Below are 21,449 nucleotides of genomic sequence, written 5' to 3'. Positions count from 1 at the left end.
TGCTGAGGCCTGCTTTCAAACACTATTCCAAATCAGACCTTGAATATGTTCCAGGGCCGTATTTAGGTTTGATGAGGCCCTAAGCTACTGAAGGTAATGGGGCCCTTTATATGTCCAGCTGCCCATCCAGTTGTTTTTTCCGTTAATTTTTTTGGGGGCCCCCAAGAGAGTGGAACCCTAAGCTATAGCATGTTTAGCTTATACGTAAATCTGGCACTGATATGTTCTAACACCAAGGCAGTAATGCACTTTCTCTGTGCTTTTCCCAGCTACAATGTGGACTCCAAGACTAGCAACCTTCCCAAAAGCGTGAGTACATACTTCCCTAAATACATCTGCAAAGGGGTTTGCTGCAGAGATGGGACCTAGAAAATGCAGTTGGTTGAGGTCCTGGAAAGTCTGTTGCAAGTTGAAGGAAGGAAGGAAGTGCTGTGTTTTCCAAAAAAAGAACACAAAATGTTGAGCAGAAAAATAACCATCTGCCTTGGGCAATGAGCATTAATATCTGGAGAGCCCAGGATATCTTAGAATTGTAGAATTGTAGAGCTGGAAGGGCCCACAAGAGCCATCTAGTCCAACCCCCTGAAAATGTAGGAATCTCAACTGAAGCATCCAACCTCTGCTTAACAACCTCCAAGGAAGTAGAGTCCACCACCTTCCAAGGGAAACTGTTCCACTGTCAAGCAGCTGAAATATACTCGGAGTCAAGAGTGGATTTCGTGCTCTTTATTCAGCTCATAGCGGTGAGGAGGAATGGAAGTTCCCCCAGAATGTCTGCTTTATATACATTATTTACACAATGGGCCCCGCCTGATTGGCTAATTCCGGGATTCACCTGTAGGCCAATCAGGTTGCAGATTCACTTCCACCTGGAGCTTGATTGCATGGCTCTTGTGGACCAATCAGACTGCTGCATTCTGGATCCTATTGTTCTAGGACCATTCCGAGTGCTGCCTTTTGGATCCTATTCAACTCAGTACATAACAACAGCTCTTACTGTCAAAAAGTTCCTCCCGGTCATAGAACCGTAGATTTGGAACCGCAAGAGTCATCTAGTCCAACCCATCGCAATACAGGAACCTTCTTGCCCAACGTCGGACTCGAACCCACAGCCCCAAGATGAAAAGTCTCGCTCTCTACAACTGAGCTGTCTGTTTAGTCGGGATCACATTTTATGCCATTTGCTCACATGGCATGATTTACAGTGGGTTTGGGGTCTCTCCAGGACAGATTTTTGGGGGCCGCTTTGAGCCAAGCCCAAAGTGGAAATTTGGGGTAAGGTGGGGGAGCTCTGTGGGGATTCCTGAATAGTAGCAGGGATGGTGCCTCTAACTCCTGTATCTTGAATTTTATTTCCATGCTGCATTTCCCATTATGACCTGCGTAGAAGGTAAGCTACCTCCACCCCTTGAAGCGGCCACGCTGCCCTCTGCTGGTGGAGCCGGTAGAGTGTGGTTGGGCTGGACCAAGCCAGGTTAGCAACATAGGAAATTGCCTTACAACAAGGCAGAGGGTCGCATACCCTCCAACATACTGCGGAGGAAAATTGGGGCGCGCGTCTTTGGGAGCCACGCTCCTGCGTGAGACATGTGGCTCGCGAGAGAGCACAGGCCCCCAATTTTTGAGGAGGTTGTGACCTTGCGGGAGCCAAAATGGGACTTTCCAGGATCCAGTCTGTATTTCTGAGATGCCCTGTGATCGGCCCATTGAACACAGAGCATTGTTGACATGCAGCCTGGCAGCAGCTCTCTGGCATTCCCAGGTGCAAGTCTGTCCCAAGCTCTACCTGGAGACACCAGCAATTGCAAGTGGGACTTTTTGCATGCAGTGCTCCTGCTGCGGCCCTTGCCACGGGTTGGGGGGGGGGTCAGCGGTGGGAGAGAGCACCCATCTCAGCCAGCTTTTGTGTGCATAGACCACGCCTGGTGTAAAAACTGTCATCACCCTGGCTCCATGCCTGAGCACAGCAACTCCAGGGCATGGGCAAAAAATAGCAGAGCACTGGACTGCCTTAAGCGCAGCTCTCATGTTGCTGAGCCCAAAGAAACACGCACAGGGAGCAGAATTCAGCAGCAATGGTTTAAAAGAGTAAAATGGTTGCAAAGTCCAAGTTCTGACAGGATCCCCAGTAAGGCTCAAAAATACTTCTTCAACTCATGAGAGAGCCTCCAGTTACAGAAAGAAAAGAACAGACAGGATAGATAAACTGTACAGTGGTACCTCGGGTTGCATGTGCTTCAGGTTACATACGCTTCAGGTTACAGACTCCGCTAACCCAGAAATAGTACCTCGGGTTAAGAACTTTGCTTCAGGATGAGAACAGAAATCGTGCTCCGGCGGCACGGCAGCAGCAGGAGGCCCCATTAGCTAAAGTGGTGCTTCAGGTTAAGAACAGTTTCAGGTTAAGAATGGACCTCTGAAATGAATTAAGTACTTAACCCGAGGTACCACTGTACAAGAAAGAGATATAGAACTGCTCTGCAGTCAGAAGATATAGACTCACCTCTGAGCAGGGGTCTCACAGACTCCCCTGATAAAACAACAGCTTCAGGCTTGTCTGTTGAGAAAGTGTGAGGAAGTTTTGCACCCATAAAACTCACAATCCCTGACATATTCAGAGTTGGGCCATTTTAAGGCCATGTTTATGACCTTGTGGGGGGGCGGACTATATTTTGGAGGGGGGAAATGAACGAATTCCTATGTCCCACAAATAACCCAGAGATGCATTTTAAATAAAAGCACACATTCTATTGATATAAAAACACCAGACAGGCCCCCACAAATAACCCAGAGATGCATTTTAAATAAAAGGACACTTTCTACTCATGTAAAAAACTCACTGATTTGTGGACCGTCCGCGGGCCAGATTTAGAAGGCGATTGGGCCGGATCTGGCCCTCAGCCCTTAGTTTGCCTACCCATGTTCAAGTCCTTGCAATGCAGCTGGGATGAGAGGGTGTTTGGCGCTGAGTGGGAAAGTACCCGCTAGATTTCTCAGTTGCTGCAGAAAGCTGGCGATGCAAGAGGGCAGAAATGGGCATTAAATTACAAATTTGTTGGCTCTGTAATGAAGGGGTGGTGTCTCCCTGCCCATCCTCTCCTACCCCCGCAAATCATCTGTGATCTCTCTCTCTCTCTCTCTCTCTCTCTCTCTCTCTCTCTCTCTCTTTTCCTGGCAGGGCTTCCTAGGACAGGCGTACATGGCCCTGGGTGAGGTCATCGGCTCCCAAAGAGGTCGCCTGGAGCGGCCCCTCACGTGAGTCACCATCATCGTTTATGCTTTTAATTATTTCATAAAACTCGTACACCGCTTGATTGGTTTTTTGTTTTTTTAAAAAGCACCACAAAGCGATTTACAAAAAGATGAAAGGAGATAATCAAGGGGAGGTGGAATACAACAATGCTTTAAAAGCATACAAAAAATTAAAGTACTAAAAGGGGGGGGGGATTTGAATGCTACCTTTCCATGGTAAACTGCCCTCAAGACCACTCCCTCCCGGCTGGGAAGCGAGACTTCCCTCCAGAGTGAATAACAGTTTGTTTGCTTCTAGGATGAAGAACCAGAGGTGATTTGTTTTATTTAGTTCGTTTTGCCAATATGTCTTTAAAATGGGGGTGGAGAATTTGTGTTGGACTCCAGGTCCCACTAGCCCAGGCCAGCATGGCCGATGATGGTCAAGGATAATGGGATTTGTGGTCCTCTTTAAAACATGGAGCAGTTTTAATCATGGTGGTCCTTGAACGTGCTCAGGGGTTTTTATGCCCATTTTAGCTCCAGTTTGTAAATGTTTGATACCCCCAAAGATATTGAGAAAGAAAATATTAATAAAGGCCTTTCAGTGCTGTAGCTTTCGTTTGTTAAATTCTAAGTGCAGGGAGACTTTTCAGCATCCTTCGCGTGTTTTAATTTTTCTTAAAAGTGAAGTAATTGACTAATCAGTTCAAAGCATCCTCGTTAATTGATTTATTAAGTCGTTTAATTGATTGGCAGCCTAGTGAAAAGCAAAATCCAGCTCCCTAGAGGGGCATGCCAGCCAAATGGACAGAAAGGGGTGCTTATTTCAACTCTCCAAACCTGGAGCTGCATTCTGCTGACCACGTGACCTGCAGGGTCTGAGTAGCCAGTTTGAAGATTTGAGTGAGAAGCGTTAAGGTTGGGGACGTTCCCAAAATGAAGCCCGTTGGCTTGAAACACCTTGCGCCGAATGCCTCCTGCTGTGACTCAAAGGCCCCGCCAGAACCACCCGTGTCCCTGCTTTGGGGCTTTTTAGCTAGAAGCAAGGGCAAAATGGAGGCTATCAGGACCTGTCGCTCCTTCCATCACTAATTATTTTTGACAGGGCGTCCTTCTCACCACAGCCTGTCTCCCAAATACACGAAGTCAGAATGGATTGGCGGCTGCCACACTGATTAAAGTCAATTTGCCATGTTGCAAAGGGGGAAACAGGCATGTCACTGCCACGCTACCCAGCCTCTGCATTACTCCCATCTCTCTCTATGTCTCCTCCACGCAAGGGGTCTTGATCCCGCTAATAAGGCTCATGCCAGAGATGGGGGAAGCTACGGCCCTCCAGATTTTGGGGGACTCCTACTCCCAACTGATGGGACGCGGGTGGCGCTGTGGGTTAAACCACAGAGCCTAGGACTTGCCGATCAGAAGGTTGGCAGTTTGGATCCCCGCGACGGGGTGAACTCCCGTTGCTCGGTCCCTGCTCCTGCCAACCTAGCAGTTCAAAAGCATGTCAAAAGTGCAAGTAGATAAATAGGTACCGCTCTGGCGGGAAGGTAAACGGCGTTTCCGTGCGCTGCTCTGGTTTGCCGGAAGCGGCTTAGTCATGCTGGCCACATGACCAGCTGCACGCCGGCTCCTTCGGCCAATAAAGCAAGATGAGTGCCGCAACCCCAGAGTCGGCCACGACTGGACCTAATGATCAGGGGTCCCTTTACCTTTACCTTACTCCCAACATGTCCAGCCAGATGGTCAGTGGTCAAGGATGATGGAAGTCAGACTCAAACAACTAGGGATGTGGGGTGGTGGTAATTTAAGTGACTTTCCATATCATGCTACCCAAATGGCAGATTTCAGGTAGGTCCTGGGGGTTCTTTGTCAGTCTAATCTCCCTTTACCGCTTTTGTTTTCTAGTCCAGGGGAACTTTGACTTGAATGTTCAGAAACAACCATGGTGGGCTCCTTGTTGTTCTGAAGCAATGCATTCTGGGAATTCTCTGGCACCGAGTGCGGAGGAGTTTTTTATCTTGTGTTTTGCCAGCCACACACACAGAAAGTCACTTTATGAGGATTAGTTACATCTTAGCACCTTGTTAAGAGCCTGTTATTCCTTTTAGTTAAGGTGATTACAGAGGGATTAAAATACGGGAATTAGCGGCAAGGTAGAAGGCTGGGCCAAAAAGAGCTGGCTTTCACTTTGTTGCTGTATTTCAGGGGTATTTCAGCGATGAGGAACCTGAGGCCCTTTAGACAGGACCAGGCTCCAACTTCCATCAGCCGCAGCCAGCATAGCCATTGGTCAAGGACAATGGGTGTTGTAGTACAACATCTGGGAGGGCTGCCGGTTTCCCATCCTTCTTGCAGCGCCAAAAAGAGGCAGCCAAATTCTTGGCTGACAAGGCCTTGCACTTCAGAGTAATATTTGAACTTTCTCCCCTGAGTTCTGCCCAGTTACTCCAGTAACGTTACCACACAAGTGTCAGCAAAGCCAGCACGAATGAAGCCTTTCTGTGTGCAGCCATGGGGTGTAGAGAACTTTCGAACTAAACCTGTGTGTGTCTCTCTCTTTCTTTCCTTTTAGGGGCGTTCCAGGGAAGAAGTGCGGCACAATTGTGCTGTTCGCTGAGGAGCTCAGCAATTGTCGGGTGAGTTGCCTCCCAAGGTTGCTGGGAACCGTAGTTTCTGCCTCACGAAGCTACCCTTCCTAGCGCCTGTAGCAAACTACACTTCCCAGAATTCTTTGAGGGGAAAGTCATGTGCTTTAAATGTACGTTGAATGCGGTTTAAATGTATAGCATGCATCTGCACTCATTGAACGCAGCAGGGCTTTCTTCGGAAATGTATAGGATCGCACAAATATGGCAGTGATGCATTTAGATGGATTTTTGAATGCCTGCTACATCTCGGTCAGGGCGAGCCAATGCAGTGCCCTCCAGATGTTGTGGACTACAACTCCCATTATCCCAAATCACCGGCTATGTCAGCTGGCTCCAGCAACATCTGGAGAGCCACAGGTTCCTTGTCTCTGTTTAAAAGGATGCTTTCTTCACTGGGCATAGATGACCAGTGAAGTGGCAGTTGAGGGGAAGGCCTGAGCACAACCCAAAATAAACCCTCTGCGTGGATATAACCTTATTGTTGTCCCCGACCAGCGATTTCGCCAACAACTGGTGACCAAGTGGTTCTCTGGGCTCAGGGCCACAGAGTGGGGTGAAGTAAGGCCTCCATCTTGGGGCAACAACTGTCCAAAAAGGAAACGAGTCCAGGATTTTGCAGGCCTCTGATGACTGACCTGCCTCACATTTGTTGTACCCATCCACCATTTCCCTCCCTCTTGTGCTTAGCCCATGGGTAGGAAAACTAAGGCCCAATCGCCTTCTAAATCCGGCCCACAGACTCCTGTGGTCCGGGAATCAGCGTGTTTTTACATGAGTAACAGGGGTTACGTTCCGGGGATCACACCTAAAGCCGAAATAGGCAGTGGCTGTTTTGCACACATCCAATTGACACGCGACTACTGACGCATGGGTCCTTTGGGACCTGGAGGAGGGCACAAAGGGGGCGGAACTAGGTGGGTTGGGCTTATGCCCTTTTAAAACGGCACATCCTATGCCCCTTTTAAAATGTGGGGTATTTTTGAGGAGTGGTTATTGGGTTGTTGCTTTTGACAATATATCTTGTGGTTTTATATTTTGATTTTGTTTTGTGAACTGACCGCCCTGAGACCTCTGGGTATAGGGCGGTATATAAATTCAATAAAAAATAATTATTATGTGCCCTGCGCCGACATACACAGGGACCAGGAACAAACCCCCCCCCCCCCCATGCAGAGTGGTCACCACCTGTATGGTTCAATGGGTTCAATGGTGAGTGGGTTCAATGGTGAGTGGGATTGGCAAAGTCAGTTCCCTGGAAACCCCGGGAAACTTCCTCCTCCTTGGTCTCAGTGTTGCCCTTGTAAGGAAGAGGAGGGCGGGGACAAAACAATAATTAGTTGGCCCTGCCTACGATTGGCTGCGGCTGTGCCTCTCATGGGCTCTGGCGCCACCTGCTGTTGTCCTCCTGCCTTACACTCTGCCAGTCCCATGGGCTATGCATATATTAGTCTTGAGGATGTCCCCACCTCAATCTGATCCAGCTTTTCCCTTCCAGGACATTATCACCATGCAGCTGTGTGCGAACAAGCTGGACAAGAAGGATTTCTTTGGCAAATCCGACCCCTTCCTTGTTTTCTACCGCAGCAACGAGGATGGCACGTACGCAAGAAATACCTGACACCCGCCTTAACTGTAATGTTTGTGGCAGAGCCATTCCTTGATCCAGAACACGAATTCCGGAACACTCCGGGCTTGCAGTAGGCAGAGGGAGAGGGAGAGGAGAGTTCTGGAAGGAAGAAGGTCTAGCCTGCATGTAGCTGTAAGCAAGGAAGGATCTCTAAAATATACCTCCTGCCTAATAAGAGTGGTCTGAGTCCAGGTTCTTATTTCCCAGGTCTCTGAACACAACACATGTAGAATTGTAGCACTGGAGGGAACCCCAAAAGTCATCCAGTCCAACCCCCCTGCAATGCAGCAAACTAAAACATCCGTTTCTGCGCTTTACTCATATTCCATTTGACATTGTGGCTCCATGTGCACTACATATTTAAAGCAGCATCATACCACTTCAAACAGTCAGGGCTCTCCCCACCCCGCCCCAATGAATCCTGGGAACTGTAGTTTGTTAAGGGTGCTGAGAGTTGTCAAGAGGACCCCCCAATGGTCCTCACAGAGCTACAGTTCCCTGAGTTATTCAAGAGCCAATCCCTCTCCCTAGTGAACTCTGAGAATTGTGGCTCTGTGAAGGGAAATGGAGGTCTCCTCACAATTCTTAGCACCCTTAGCAAACTACAGTTCCCAGGATTCTCTGGGGGAAGCAGGGCGCTTTTAGGAGCAAGTTATGGGCAGACACTCAGGCCATACCAAAACATATGCTTTTTAATGCGTGTGTAGTAGAAAGGAAAATATTTAGATTTGCAGCTAAACTTGGCGTGCTGAGGTTTATGGTTTCTGCTTAGATATACCGTATTTTTCGCTCTATAGGACGCACCAGACCACAAGAGGCATCTAGTTTTTGGAGGAGGAAAACAAGAAAAAATATATTCTGAATCTCAGAAGCCAGAACAGCAAGAGGGATCGCTGCGCAGTGAAAGCAGCAATCCCTCTTGCTGTTCTGGCTTCTGGGATAGCTGCGCAGCCTGCATTCGCTCCATAAGACGCACACACACATTTCCCCTTACTTTTTAGGAGGGAAAAAGTGAGTCTTGTAGAGCAAAAAATACTGTAGCTAAAAGTACAGGACCCTTATGCTCATGAGATGAATCCCTAATGTATCGTACGGCCTGCCCAAGTCATAACCCTTAACCATCCATATTTCCCGCCATGCCTATATTGCCTTTTCGTTTCTGCTGCCATGCCCACAAACACGCACAGCAGCGCTTCCTGTTCTCCTGTGCCCATTGCCATGACCCTTTTCCTGGTTCCAGGTTCACCATCTGCCACAAGACAGAAGTCGTGAAGAACAACCTGAATCCCGTGTGGCAGCCATTTTCCATCCCTGTGCGGGCCCTGTGCAATGGGGATTATGACAGGTCAGAGTTTATAAACTGTTCTGATAATTGTAAGGTTCTCACACATGTTGCGGGCCACACTACAAAAAATCTTCCTTCAAAATTGGGAAGCACAGTGCTACCTCGGTTTTCGAGCGTTTTAGAAGCCGAACATTTCAGTTTTTTCTAACACCAAAAACCTGGAAGTAATTGCTTCCATTTTTGAACACTTTTTGGAAGTCGAACGACTTCCGCTGCATTTTTTATAAAAAATTCAATTGACTTTGCTGACCAACCTTTGCACCTCGGCTGTTGAACGTTTCGGAAGTCAAACAGTCTTCCGGACAACCGAAGTACCACTGTATTCCCTGGAAATAATAAGGCACTTTGTTTTAGCACACAGAAAAATCCTGAAGCCATCTTGGCTGTCTTAGTGACCCCAGATATTTCCTCTGAGGTAGAAGGATGTGTCTTGAGGGGCGGGGGGGGGGGGAGGACCCTTTTCCAACTTTTCTTTTCGCTTTCAAATCCTGTTGAAAGAGCATATTTTGTGTATGAATAGCAGGGGCGGGTGGGTCTGTGACAATGGTTTCAGAAACTAGGGTATTTTTACCATTTCAAAAGAATGGCCCTGCAATCAGCAACCATTATCAGGTATCTTGACAAACAGGCCACACTTCAGAATCTCCACATAGGGAAGGCAGAGACATGGCCTGTAATTCTAAAGAGAGATTCTGTCCACTACTGTAGACAATACTAAGCTACATGCAGTATTGTTGGCTTAAGGCAGCGGTCTATGTTCCTGTGTATGGCATCAGGTCTAGCTCCAAGGGTTGAGCATTTCTGACAAAGGTCCTCACAGAGCACCCAAACAGATCAGAGGTTGTGGGACCATCTCAGCACCGTAATATTTCTTTCAGCCTTGGTTTGTCACTTGCATTCCAGGACGGTGAAGATTGACGTCTTTGACTGGGACCGGGATGGCAGGTGAGGAGGTGGTGGGGTCTGCATAGTTTCTAGAACATTCTCTAGTTCTGTGGGAGAACCAACCTATGGGTCACTTTGAGGATCAGTCACTCAAATCAGGATATAAATCACATACATGTGTGATTTTGTAGTGCAGTCCTGTGCACATTTACTTGGAAATATTTTCTTTCTTCTTTGGCGATCACTCATAGTCGAGTAAGATTGTCTTAACAGTGAGTAACACGGTCTTAACAATGAGTCCGTAAGTAACTGTGGAGGCCAATTCTGGATCCACACGTCCTTCCACAGTGGGGACACAGGTTTCCAGGTGGGAGTTTATCATGGTGAGGGTTTGCCAAGTGTGCCTTCCCTCTTTCATCCTGAGTTTGAGTGTCTTCAAAGTCCATGACACATTTGGTAAAGGCTGTTCTCCAGTTGGAGCACTCGCAGACAAGTGTTTCCCAGTTGTCAGTGTTTATACTACTTTTTTTTTTTGGATTTGCCTTGAGTCTTTAAACTTCTTTTGTTGACCACCAGCATCACACTTTCCATTTTTAAGTTCGGAATAGAGTCATTGTTTGGAAGACAATAATCAGGCATCCAAACAACATGACCAGTCCAACAAAGTTGATGTTGCAGAATCATTTGCCCGGAAATATATCATGTTGAAATCGCAGGGTTTACCCCTGAGTTACGTGTGTATAGGACTGCAGCTATTTAGGCTTGAATTAGCCTCTGCCAACTCAGTGCCCTCCGGATATTTGGGGCTATAATTCTCATCAGCCCTACATGCTGTCTGGGGGGTTAAGAGAGTCACAGTCCAGGCTGATGAACTCTGACTTTAATAATAAAAGTAAAGAAGCAGGAGAAGAAAAATCCCAAACAAGACCATTTTCAAAGTAATCGAGTTGTTCTCTGTTGAACTGAGGCTGAAAGTAGCAAAGAAGACTTGGCCAGGGCTAAGGGAGAACCATCCCAGGACATCTAATGTAGCAAATACGACATTATTAGCAAATAGGCACATAGGCCTAAAAGGTTTACAAGCTAGTGAGGAAAGCACTGTGCAAATAGAATAAAGGAACAGAGCACTAGGGCCAGAAAAGCAGACTTGCCCTGAAGCAACAGAGGGATCTGCCTCTGCGTTAGGTCTCCCTGAGAGCATCCTCTCTGCTCCTGTTGGCAGAAATATTTCCGCTCTTCCCCTTCCCGGCTTCCAAGGCCCTTTCAAAAACATTCGACCCGAAAGTGCTTTCAGCGCTCCCGTTTTGTGCAGTTCTTTACAAAAATAAAATAAAATCACAGCCTCTGTTTTCTTTCTGAATAGGGCCAGGATCCATGCATGAGAAAGGTGGCAGAGTGAACTGTAGCACTTCTGGCTGCAGGTGGGAGATACCATTTCTAATGTTCCCCTGAAAGGAACCTGCAGTTTGTGGGAAGAGAGAGAGAGAGAGAGAAAGGAGAGAGAGATTGGTTTTAGCTCAGCACACTCCCTGCTGTGATTAATTCCCTGCTTGCAGGTTTCTGTTTCTGAATGTAGGAGAGCATTCAGAAACAGTTATCTCCTTCCCCGCCTGCTTTCTGGACTGGTACATTTTACCATCTCAATCTGCTGCAGCCTGGAGGGCACTAAGTTGGCCAAGGTTGTTCTGGTGTATATGTAGATCTATGACGCAGGGGTGCAGAACCTGTGGCCTGCTGCTGCTGCTAGACTTCCAGATCTCATCAACTCCAGCTAACATGGCCGTTTTGTCTGGGCCTGAGACGGCAGCTGAAGTCTAGCAGCCTTTCACAGAATCATAGCGCTGGAAGGGACCACACGGGTCATCTAGTCCAACCCCTGCAATGCAGGAATCTTTTTGCCCAACACAGGGCTCGAACCCACAACCCTAAGATTCAAGGCCCATAGGTATACCACTCTTCTAGAAGAGCAAAGAGGATCTGGTGAGACCTGGAATGAGTGAAGTAGCTGAGATTGTCTTGGGGAATAGGAGCTCGATGCTTGGTGTTCTGGAATTATTATTATTATTATTATTATTATTATTATTATTATTATTACCCATCCTTCAGCCTAAGGTCCTAGGGCACATTTCAGCATTGAAACTCAACAGCTTCCGGGTCATGTGGCCAGCATGACCAAGCTGTTTCTGGCGAACCAGAGCAGCGCACAGAAACGCCGTTTACCTTCCCACCGGAGTGGTACCTATTTATCTACTTGCACTTTGACGTGCTTTCGAACTGCTAGGTTGGCAGGAGCAGGGACTGAGCAACGGGAGCTCAGCCCGTCACGGGGATTCAAACCACCGACCTTCTGATCGGCAAATCCTAGGCTCTGTGGTTTAACGCACAGCGCCACCCGCGTCCCGAAACACAATATAGAAACAATTTAAAACAACTTTCAGTTGCAGTTTTTAGGTGGCTCCCCAAAATATGCACTTCATGGGTCAAAAGCCAGGGCAAAGAGATGCATATTCAGCAATCACAGGAGAAGCTGTATAATAAAGATGCCAGGATGTCGCATCTGTGGGATGGGAGTTCCACCACTTAGGGGCTGCTACAGAGAATGCCCTCTCTAAGGACGCCCCACCTCAAGCTTCTGAAAGTGGAGGAACTACCAATAGGACTCCCTCTGCCCATTTTGGCACCCAAGAGGGTCTGTAGGAGAGGAGACAGACTTCCAGGTATTTGGTGCCCGGGTCATTTAGGGCTTTGCACTAACTTGAGCACCTCGAATGGGGTGCTTGAATTGACAGCCAGCGCAGCTGTTTTAACACGGGGGTGCCTTTAAGCAGGTATGCTTAAATAGCTGAGCTCTGACATGAGTGTAAGATTGCGCCAGAACCAATCGGCTGAACTGCTTCTTCTTCGGCCCAACAGCCATGATTTTATCGGGGAGTTTGCCACAAGCTACAGAGAGCTCTCTCGGGCCCAGAACCAGTTCACCGTCTATGAGGTAAGCTTCTTTCAATTTAAATACTTAACAGTGAGCAACGCTAGTTTTTGTGGGTTGTTGTTTTTTTGCATAGCTAGAGTTGTAACTTGAACCAACAGATTGTGTTTCTAGAGTGGAATCCTGTGAATGTACCAGACTTGTAAGAGCTGTGAATGGTGTTGTTGTTGTTTTTTTGTTAAAACTTCATGTTTCTAGTCCTGATTGGTATGGGGGGAAAGCTCAAAAGAATGAAGGCCATGGTCTGGATTCGGTTTCCACTGTGGACTGTGGACTTTTTCAGGCTGTGTACACACTATACCTTTAAAACACACTCTTTCCCTCAAAGAATTCTGGGCACTGTAGTTTGCTAAGGATTGCTGGGAATTGTAACTCTGTGAGGAGTAAACTACAGGGCCCAGAATTCTTTGAGGGGGGAAACATACTCTGAATGTGTTTTAAAGGAATAGGTGGTGCACAGCCTTAGTTGCCAGTTTTTGAACTGGCCCCTGTCAATGTCCCTTTAATGGTGATTTGATCCACAGCAATTAATAGGTGATAAGCTTTGGCCAGGGGTGAGCAAACTTTTTCAGCAGGGGGCCGGTCCACTGTCCCTCAGACCTTTTGGGGGGCTGGACTATATTTTGGAGGGGGGAAATGAATGAATTCCTGTGCCCCACAAATAACCCAGCAATGCATTTTAAATAAAAGCACACGTTCTATTGATGTAAAAACACTAGGCAGGCCCCACAAATAACCCAGAGATGCATTTTAAATAAAAGGACACATTCTACTCATGTAAAAACACGCTGATTCCCGGACTGTCCGTGGACCGGATTTAGAAGGCGAATGGGCCGGATCCGGCCCCTGGGCCTTAGGTTGCCTACCCATGGCTACGGCTCTTTCCATGCTGCAATAAGCTTCAGCACTTGATCTCTGCTGATCAGACTGATCAGTTGAAGGCAGAAGAGGGGCCGCAGCTGAGAGTCAGAGCACATACTTTTCATGCATAAGGCGCCAGGTTTAATCCTTGGCAACTACAGCAGGCAATAGGAAAGAACTCTGGAGAGCTGCTGCCATCCAAGTAGACAGTATTGGGCTAGGTAGACAAATAGTCTGACTCAGTACAAAGCACATTCTTAGAAGCAGACTGGACCGCATTTGGAAGCTGACTTGTATTGAGTCAGACCGTTGGTCCATCAATCTAACTCAATATTGTCTACACTGGCTGGCAGCAGCTCTCCGGTGTTAAAGGTGCAGACACTCCCAGCCATGCCTGGAGATGACGGAAATCAAACCCGGGACGTTCTGTGTGCAACGCAGGTGCTTTACCCCTGAGCTCATAGATGTTTCTTTTCTTTTCTGGCCAGTTGGCAACCCAGTCATTACTCCCCAGCCACTGCTTAATGGTTTCCAATATCTCAATTCTCATTGTATTCCTCCCCCACCCTAACTGTTTTGTATTGAGAACAAACCATGTACATACCCACCCTAGATGATGCTGTCTCAATAAGCATTATTACCACTTTGGGTGATGTTGCACAGTTTGCGCCTGCAGTTTAATAAAATCCAGCATCTCTGATCTGTCAGAGGGAATAAATAATCATCCTGAATCTGCTCACAGCGAACTTCAACTTGCGGCGTTATGAGAAATAGGGGGAGCATTAGGGGCTGGCGGGAGGTGGGATACCAAACAAGAATTCTTTGGGATGCCTTGGCAGGCAGACTCTGCTCATACTCAGAGTTGCTTTGGATAATATATTTAGCACGCAGCCATATCGCACGGTATATGCTAAAAAAGTTACCATTGTGTTCAATAATATACAGTGGTACCTCAGGTTAAGTACTTAATTCGTTCTGGAGGTCCATACTTAACCTGAAACTGTTCTTAACCTGAGGTACCACTTTAGCTAATCGTGCCATGCCGCCGGACCACGATTTCTGTTCTTATCCTGAAGCAAAGTTCTTAACCTGAAGCACTATTTCTGGGTTAGCGGAGTCTGTAACCTGAAGCGTATGTAACCTGAGGTACCACTGTACAGTCGCACCTTGGAAGTCGAACGGAATCCGTTCCGGAAGTCCGTTCGGCTTCCAAAACGTTCGGAAACCAAAGTATGGCTTCTGATTGGCTGCAGGAAGGTCCTGCAGCCAATCGAAAGCCGCGGAAGTCCCATCGGACATTCAGGTTCCAAAGAACATTTGTAAACACTCACTTCCAGGTTTGCAGCATTCGGAAGCCAAAACATCCGAGTACCAAGGTGTTAGGGATCCAAAGTCTGACTGTATATGGATGTGTGAAGGTAAGAATTTCCCCCACAGCTGCTGCTCCCCACCCCAAAATGCTGCTTGCCCATCCCAATCCCTGGCACTCTCCCAATTTTGTTGGGCTCCATCTCCCATCAGCCCCAGCCAGAATGGTCAGGGATGATGGGAACTGTAGTCCAAAACATCTGGAGGGCACCAGGTTGGGGGAAAGCCATAGCTCAGCTGGCAGAGCATCAGGTTTGAATGCAAAAGGTTCCAGGTTCAGTCTCTGGCTGAGAAAAACTTCTCTGGAGAGCAACTGGCCGTCAGTGTGTTCTGTTTATTTATTTCCTATCCCACCCTTCCTCTATAAGGAGCTCAAGATGATCTACACGGTTCCCTTTCTTATTTTATCCTCGCAACAACCCTGTGAGGTAGGTTAGGATGAGAAACGGTAGCTGGCTCAAGCTCACAGGGAGCGTTGTGGCTGAGCGGGGATTCGAATCCTGCTCTCCCAGGTCTTAGTCCAACACTCTAACCACTGCACCATGCTGGTTCTCACCACTGAACTGCTGTAGATCAGGGGTCAGCAACCTAAGGCCCGTGGGCCGGAAGCAGCCAGCGGAGGTCATTTGACTGGCCCATGAGCCCCAAACTGAGCTGCCTGCTCTCGCGCTGTGCTGAACCGGCGCATTGTGGCGCGGGGACTCACTTCCGTGGCACCAGAAATCACATCTGCGCATGCGCAGACGCTGGAAATCACAGGCATGGGCGCTCATGCACTCGCACAATCCTGCCCACAGAGGGATCTCTGTGGGACCGTTCTGGCCCAGGCAAGATAAACCTTGCCGAGCCCCGAACTAGATAGTCGCAGGGTCTGTAAGGCGGCAGCTAAGAAGGTGGGTTGGCTAGTGACTGTGGGGGAGCCATGCTGGAATGTGTCTTTCCTTGAATCAGGGTCCCAGCATCTGGAACTATTTCCGCATATCAACTATTTGCAGGGCGGCAGCTCTCCCCTTGTGGCAATCTGAAATGGCCAACGGATATATGTGTGGTACCCACTCCGTTACTGAGGCAAAAAGTATGGGCACAGGGGGCACAGAGGAGACCCTTCATGAACTCCACAAGGCCCGCCCCTGACTCTCGCCAGATTTAGCCCAATCATCCTGCCTCATGTAGCGTTCTTAAAATGGTGGCTGAGTGGGGCGTCTGCCTGTATTCCTAGCCCTGGTCTGGGGTCACACGGTGTATTTTGCCACACAAACAGAAGAGGGTTGGGATGTTCGAAGAAGCTGCCAGCCGGCCCCCCAGAAGGAAATGCATTACAATCAGTATTGCGCTGCAATCTGGATAATTGCCCTAGACGGGAATTTAAAGCAAAAAATGGTTGCGGCAGAAAAGTGACTGGATCTGAGAGGATGTGCTGGTCTCATCTCTCTCTCTTTTTCTTTTGCTGGCAAACCAGACCCACAGGATCACTTCTGATTTCTAGTAGTGGCTTTGTCTATTAAAAAGGAATGAGACAAATCCCCTATGATTGATTGCCAGCATGATTTAGAATAATGAAGGTGGATGAAGGATGTCAGGCAGGAAGGAGACTGCCGACTCTGTTGCTAAAGTGTTGGGTCGAATTGTAAATGAGCAGGAGCCTTTTTTATTTTATTTTTTTGGTAGTGAGAGTTACAGCAAAAGTTCTGCAGTTATTCTCCTTGCAAAAGATACAGGATACTGCATAGGATCAGATGCTGCAACAGACACTGCACTCTTCTTACTCTGTTTTCATTGTATTTTGAGTGATGTTATTATTATTATTATTATTATTATTATTATTATTATTATTTGATTTGTCAATAGCTCTTGGATAAGCAATAAACGTTTGATTTGATTTTGAGTTATAGATCGCTTTACATACAAGATCCCCAAAGAGATGTGATGTTCAGAACCTCTCGGGCAACCCGGAAAAACACGTTTGCTTTCCCTTAAGTCAGGCATAGGCAACCTCAGCACTTCAGGTGTTTTGGGACTACAACTCCCATGATCCCTAGCTAACAGGACCAGTGGTCAGGGATGATGGGAATTGTAGTCCCAAAAACATCTGGAGGGCTGAGGTTGCCTATGCCTGACTTAAGTGAAACTACAAGCAAACTTTAGGCCATACCCCAGTTGCTTCTGTCCCAGCTATCTAGTTTGGAACTGATATCCTTCCTTTGGGCCTCATCATTCCCTCTCTCCATCCCTCAAAGAAGCCATTGTAACACCCATCATCTGCCCTGCTTCTTACTAAAGTTTCCTGTTGCTAGACAGGACTAATTTTTAATAGAAATTATGGAAAAATATTGATCATGGGAACAGATCTTCTTCCATACTACTTTATATTTTTAAGGGGAGAAAATCTCAAAGCAGTTTACAACCTACATTAAAACAGCAAATAAAACAATCCAGAATAAAACCTTACTGAAGAAAGCCGAATACAAAGTATACATTAAATACAATTAACATTCATTCAAACATTATTAACAGGAAACTAAAATATTATCCTAAACGTTTTTTTTTAAAAAAACACTACTGCAGAACGCATGTTTAGCAGAGCAAAGTTAACAAAAGAATTATCTTAAACAGTTCCAAAATAAAGCATCACTAAGTGAAGTCAAATATAAAACAGCATAACTAGTAAAAGAATAAAATATTCTCATAAGCACACAACATATCTGCACCAAAAGGCAACCAAGAGAGTCTCTGTCCTCTTCAGCAGTCTCAGCTTTTGTGTTGTTGTTTAGTCGTTTAGTCGTGTCCAACTCTTTGTGACCCCATGGACCAGACCATGCCAGGCACTTCTGTCTTCCACTGCCTCCCGCAGTTTGGTCAAACTCATGCTGGTAGCTTCGAGAACACTATCCAACCATCTCATCCTCTGCCGTCCCCTTCTCCATCTTTCCCAACATCAGGGTCTTTCCCAGGGAGTCTTCTCTTCTCATGAGGTGGCCAAAGTATTGGAGCCTCAGCTTCAGGATCTGTCCTTCCAGTGAGCACTCAGGGCTGATTTCCTTCAGAATGGAGAGGTTTGATCTTCTTGCAGTCCATGGGACTCTCAAGAGTCTCCTCCAGCACCATAATTCAAGAAGGCGATCAGCCTTCTTTATGGTCCGACTCTCACTTCCATACATCACTACTGGGAAAACCATAGCTTTTACGATACAGACCTTTGTTGGCAAGGTGATGTCTCTACTTTTTACGATGCTGTCTAGGTTTGTCATTGCTTTTCTCCCAAGAAGTAGGCGTCTTTTAATTTTGTGGCTGCTGTCACCATCTGCAGTGATCATGGAGCCCAAGAAAGTAAAACCTCTCACTCCCTCCATTTCTTCCCCTTCTATTTACCAGGAGGTGATGGGGCCAGTGGCCATGATCTTCGTTTTTTTTTATGTTGAGCTAAAATGGAGCAGCAATATTCTGAAACCGCTAAAAGCAATTTGCAGTTAAAAATATCTAAAAGCCGTTTCAGTTAAAAGCATTCTGAAAGCAACTGCACTTATAAACACCATTCTATCCAACGATCACGGGGGAAACAGGAATACTTTCAAGTTCTTCATGCAAGTTAATAATGATGGAGACAGGTACACCTCACTAGGGAGGGCATTCCACAATTGGGGAGCCACCACTAAAAAGGCTCTGTCGCAGTTAATCATCAACCAGGCAGCCCCCAGTGACAGGACCATCCAAAAGACCTCACCTGGTGATTATAGTGTCCAAGATGGTTGGTAAAAGAAAAGATGGATAACTTTTTACTTTGTATAAGGGACTGGATTTGGCTTTCCGGACTGGTTTTTTGTTTGTTTGATTGATTGATCCTTAAAATTCCACAGTCTGTGTAGCTGCTCAGTTGAGGTTATGATAATGGCCACAAATATGAAGTATAATGGTTGCAAAGGATACAACTTTGGTGACGGTTGTTGGGGGACAAAATGGTGGCTGGAGGGGTGACAACAGAGTCGCATTTCCTTGTTCTTCTGTTTCAACCCCAGGTTTCTAATCCTAGGAAGAAATGCAAGAAAAAGAAGTACATTAACTCCGGGACAGTAAGTATAGGGAATGTTCTGTTCTTCTCCTCTCCCTTCACTTTCCCTATCACAAATACCCTCAATCTTTTAGGGGGGAAGCAAACTTGTTGTGCAGGGTCAACCGTAATTCTGCAAGCTGAACTTGCCAGCATGTGATCATATCCCACTCCTAAAGTAGCAACAGTCTAGAAGCACCTTTAGCCCTCAAGTTGACTCACTGACTACATGTGTTTCACATGTTGTTTTTTCTGTCTGTCTCTCTGTTTCCGGTAGGTAACGCTGCTCTCCTTCGCAGTGCAGTCGGAATACACCTTTGTCGACTACATTCGAGGCGGGTGCGTTGGTTGAAAAGCTGGGGTGCCTCCTAGGGCCCTGACTCTGGAGGGCCAGGGGCTGGCTGCCCTGTTATTGATGGATGGAATGCCCATCTTTCACCCTAAGGTCCCAGGGTGGGTTACAACACTGAATTGCCACTTTGCAATACGATATTAATTCCTGAAAGACCTACATTGGCTCCCAGTACGTTTCCAAGCACAATTCAAAGTGTTGGTGCTGACCTTTAAAGCCCTAAACAGCCTCAGCCCAGTATACCTGAAGGAGCATCTCCACACCTATCATTCGGCCCGGACACTGAGGTCCAGCTCTGAGGACCTTCTGGTGGTTCCCTCACTGCGAGAAGCGAAGTTACAGGGAACCAGGTAGAGGGCCTTCTCGGTAGTGGCACCCACCCTGTGGAACACCCTCCCATCTGATGTCAAGAAATAAACAACTATCTGACTTTTAGAAGACATCTAAAGGCAGCCCTGTTTAGGGAAGTTTTTAATGTTTGATGTTTTATCACTTCTTCTTCTTCTTCTTCTTCTTCTTCTTCTTCTTCTTCTTCTTCTTCTTCTTCTTCTGTTGGGAGCCACCCAGAGTGGCTGGGGAAACCCAGCCAGATGGGCAGGGTATAAATAATGAAATTATTATTATTATTATTATTATTATTATTACTAGTCATTTAAAACAACTTACCATTGCAGAAATATATATCCTAAAAATATATCCAAAAATATATTCCAAAATTATACACCTCAAGTTTCAAAAGCCAGGGTAAAGAGGTTCGTCTTCAGCATTCTCCGAAAGTTGTACAAAGAAGGTGCAGACACACTTCTGCGGGGAGTTCCACAGCTTAGGGGCCATCATGGAGAAGGCCCTCTCGCAGGTCACCACTCCCACGCCCAAGCCTCTGATGGTAGAGGAACTACCTGAGAGGATCTGTAGGGAAGGAGGCTGTGCTTCAGATATTTGGTCTCTGAGTTGTTTAGAGCTTGAAGCACCAATGCCAACCTTCACAGCTTCTCGGGTATTGCCCAGGAGGAGACTAGGCAGGAAGGCAGAACAAGACAAGTGTGTGAAGCATTGAGAGGATGACATGCCTGAGGTCTGGCAAAGACCTTTGAGGTTGGGGCTCTGCTTTTGAGGTACCGGCAGGAGACCGAAGGGTTCTGGTGGGATTAACCTATGAGGAAGAACACAGCTAAGGGTGTTTTGGGGGGCTCACAAGAATGGCAGCATCCATTTCTCTCTCTCCTCCATCCCACCCCTTAGGACACAGCTGAATTTCACCGTCGCCATTGATTTCACCGCCTCCAACGGTGAGTGCAGCACAGCCGTGAGTCGCTATGGGAACAGAGGGAGAGTTTAGCTGCCGGTAACCAGGCAGCCAAGGACCCTTGGGCTAAAGGCAGATCTTTAACCTTCCACCTCTGTGGGGTTGCCTGCCCCCGCTCTCAAATGTGGGGCTGTGGGAATCCTCCCGCAAAGAACTTCCACACTTCCATACCAGAATTGGTCTCAGGACAGGGTGAGGGGAAAGAAATGCCATTGTCCCAGTGTCTGAGGAGTCACGGAAGAGGGGAATTCACCTGTGGGAGAATGAAGTGGAAATATTAGACCAAGTATTGGGACGCAGGTGGCGCTGTGGGTTAAACCACAGAGCCTAGGACTTGCTGATCAGAAGGTCGGCGGTTCAAATCCCCACGAGGGGTGAGCTCCCGTTGCTCGGTCCCTGCTCCTGCCAACCTAGCAGTTCGAAAGGACAAAGTGGAAGTAGATAAATAGGTACCGCTCCGGCAGGAAGGTAAACGGCGTTTCCGTGTGCTGCTCTGGTTTGCCAGAAGCGGCTTAGTCATGCTGGCCACATGACCCGGAAGCTGTACGCCGGCTCCCTCGGCCAATAAAGCAAGATGAGCGCCGCAACCCCAGAGTCGGTCACGACTGGACCTAATGGTCAGGGTCCCTTTACCTTTACCTTATTAGGCCAATCAAGGTGCCATTGAGGAGAAGAAGGAAAGTATGAAGAGCTACCCAATGTTCTGTGCATTCCCAGAGGAGGGAGAGAGCCAAGTCAAGCCAAGATGGCGGAGGGTTGCTGGCTTATTGATATGGGTTTCCGAATGCT

General features: G+C 47.3%; 2 protein-coding genes across 6 annotated transcripts in view; one reads left to right on the top strand and one right to left on the bottom strand.

Annotated features, from left to right (window-relative positions):
• CAMK1 (calcium/calmodulin dependent protein kinase I) overlaps positions 1-21,449 on the bottom strand; it is a 289,871-nt gene that overhangs the window by 159,895 nt on the left and 108,527 nt on the right. The gene's annotated exons all lie outside the window — the stretch shown is intronic.
• The window catches only part of CPNE9 (copine family member 9), a 53,959-nt gene that overhangs the window by 25,368 nt on the left and 7,142 nt on the right, over positions 1-21,449 (top strand). For 2 of the 5 annotated variants that reach the window (XM_083724418.1, XM_083724419.1), the window contains exons 5-14: positions 270-309; positions 3,179-3,255; positions 5,810-5,873; positions 7,381-7,484; positions 8,753-8,857; positions 9,761-9,802; positions 12,656-12,731; positions 18,971-19,024; positions 19,280-19,341; positions 20,597-20,643. In XM_083724418.1, coding sequence (XP_083580544.1) covers positions 270-309; positions 3,179-3,255; positions 5,810-5,873; positions 7,381-7,484; positions 8,753-8,857; positions 9,761-9,802; positions 12,656-12,731; positions 18,971-19,024; positions 19,280-19,341; positions 20,597-20,643 — 671 coding nt within the window. Of the gene's footprint in view, positions 1-269; positions 310-3,178; positions 3,256-5,026; positions 5,351-5,809; positions 5,874-6,071; positions 6,243-6,288; positions 6,444-7,380; positions 7,485-8,752; positions 8,858-9,760; positions 9,803-12,655; positions 12,732-18,970; positions 19,025-19,279; positions 19,342-20,596; positions 20,644-21,449 lie in introns of those variants that run through there. The other 3 variants (XM_083724421.1, XM_083724420.1, XM_083724422.1) reach the window with 3 other exon arrangements.

This window comes from Podarcis gaigeae, assembly GCF_964106915.1.
Source record: "Podarcis gaigeae genome assembly, chromosome: 2".
Classification (NCBI taxonomy): Eukaryota; Metazoa; Chordata; class Lepidosauria; order Squamata; family Lacertidae; genus Podarcis; species Podarcis gaigeae.
Note: the sequence above shows the minus strand (reverse complement) of the source record. Positions and strands in the feature narration are given on the sequence as shown.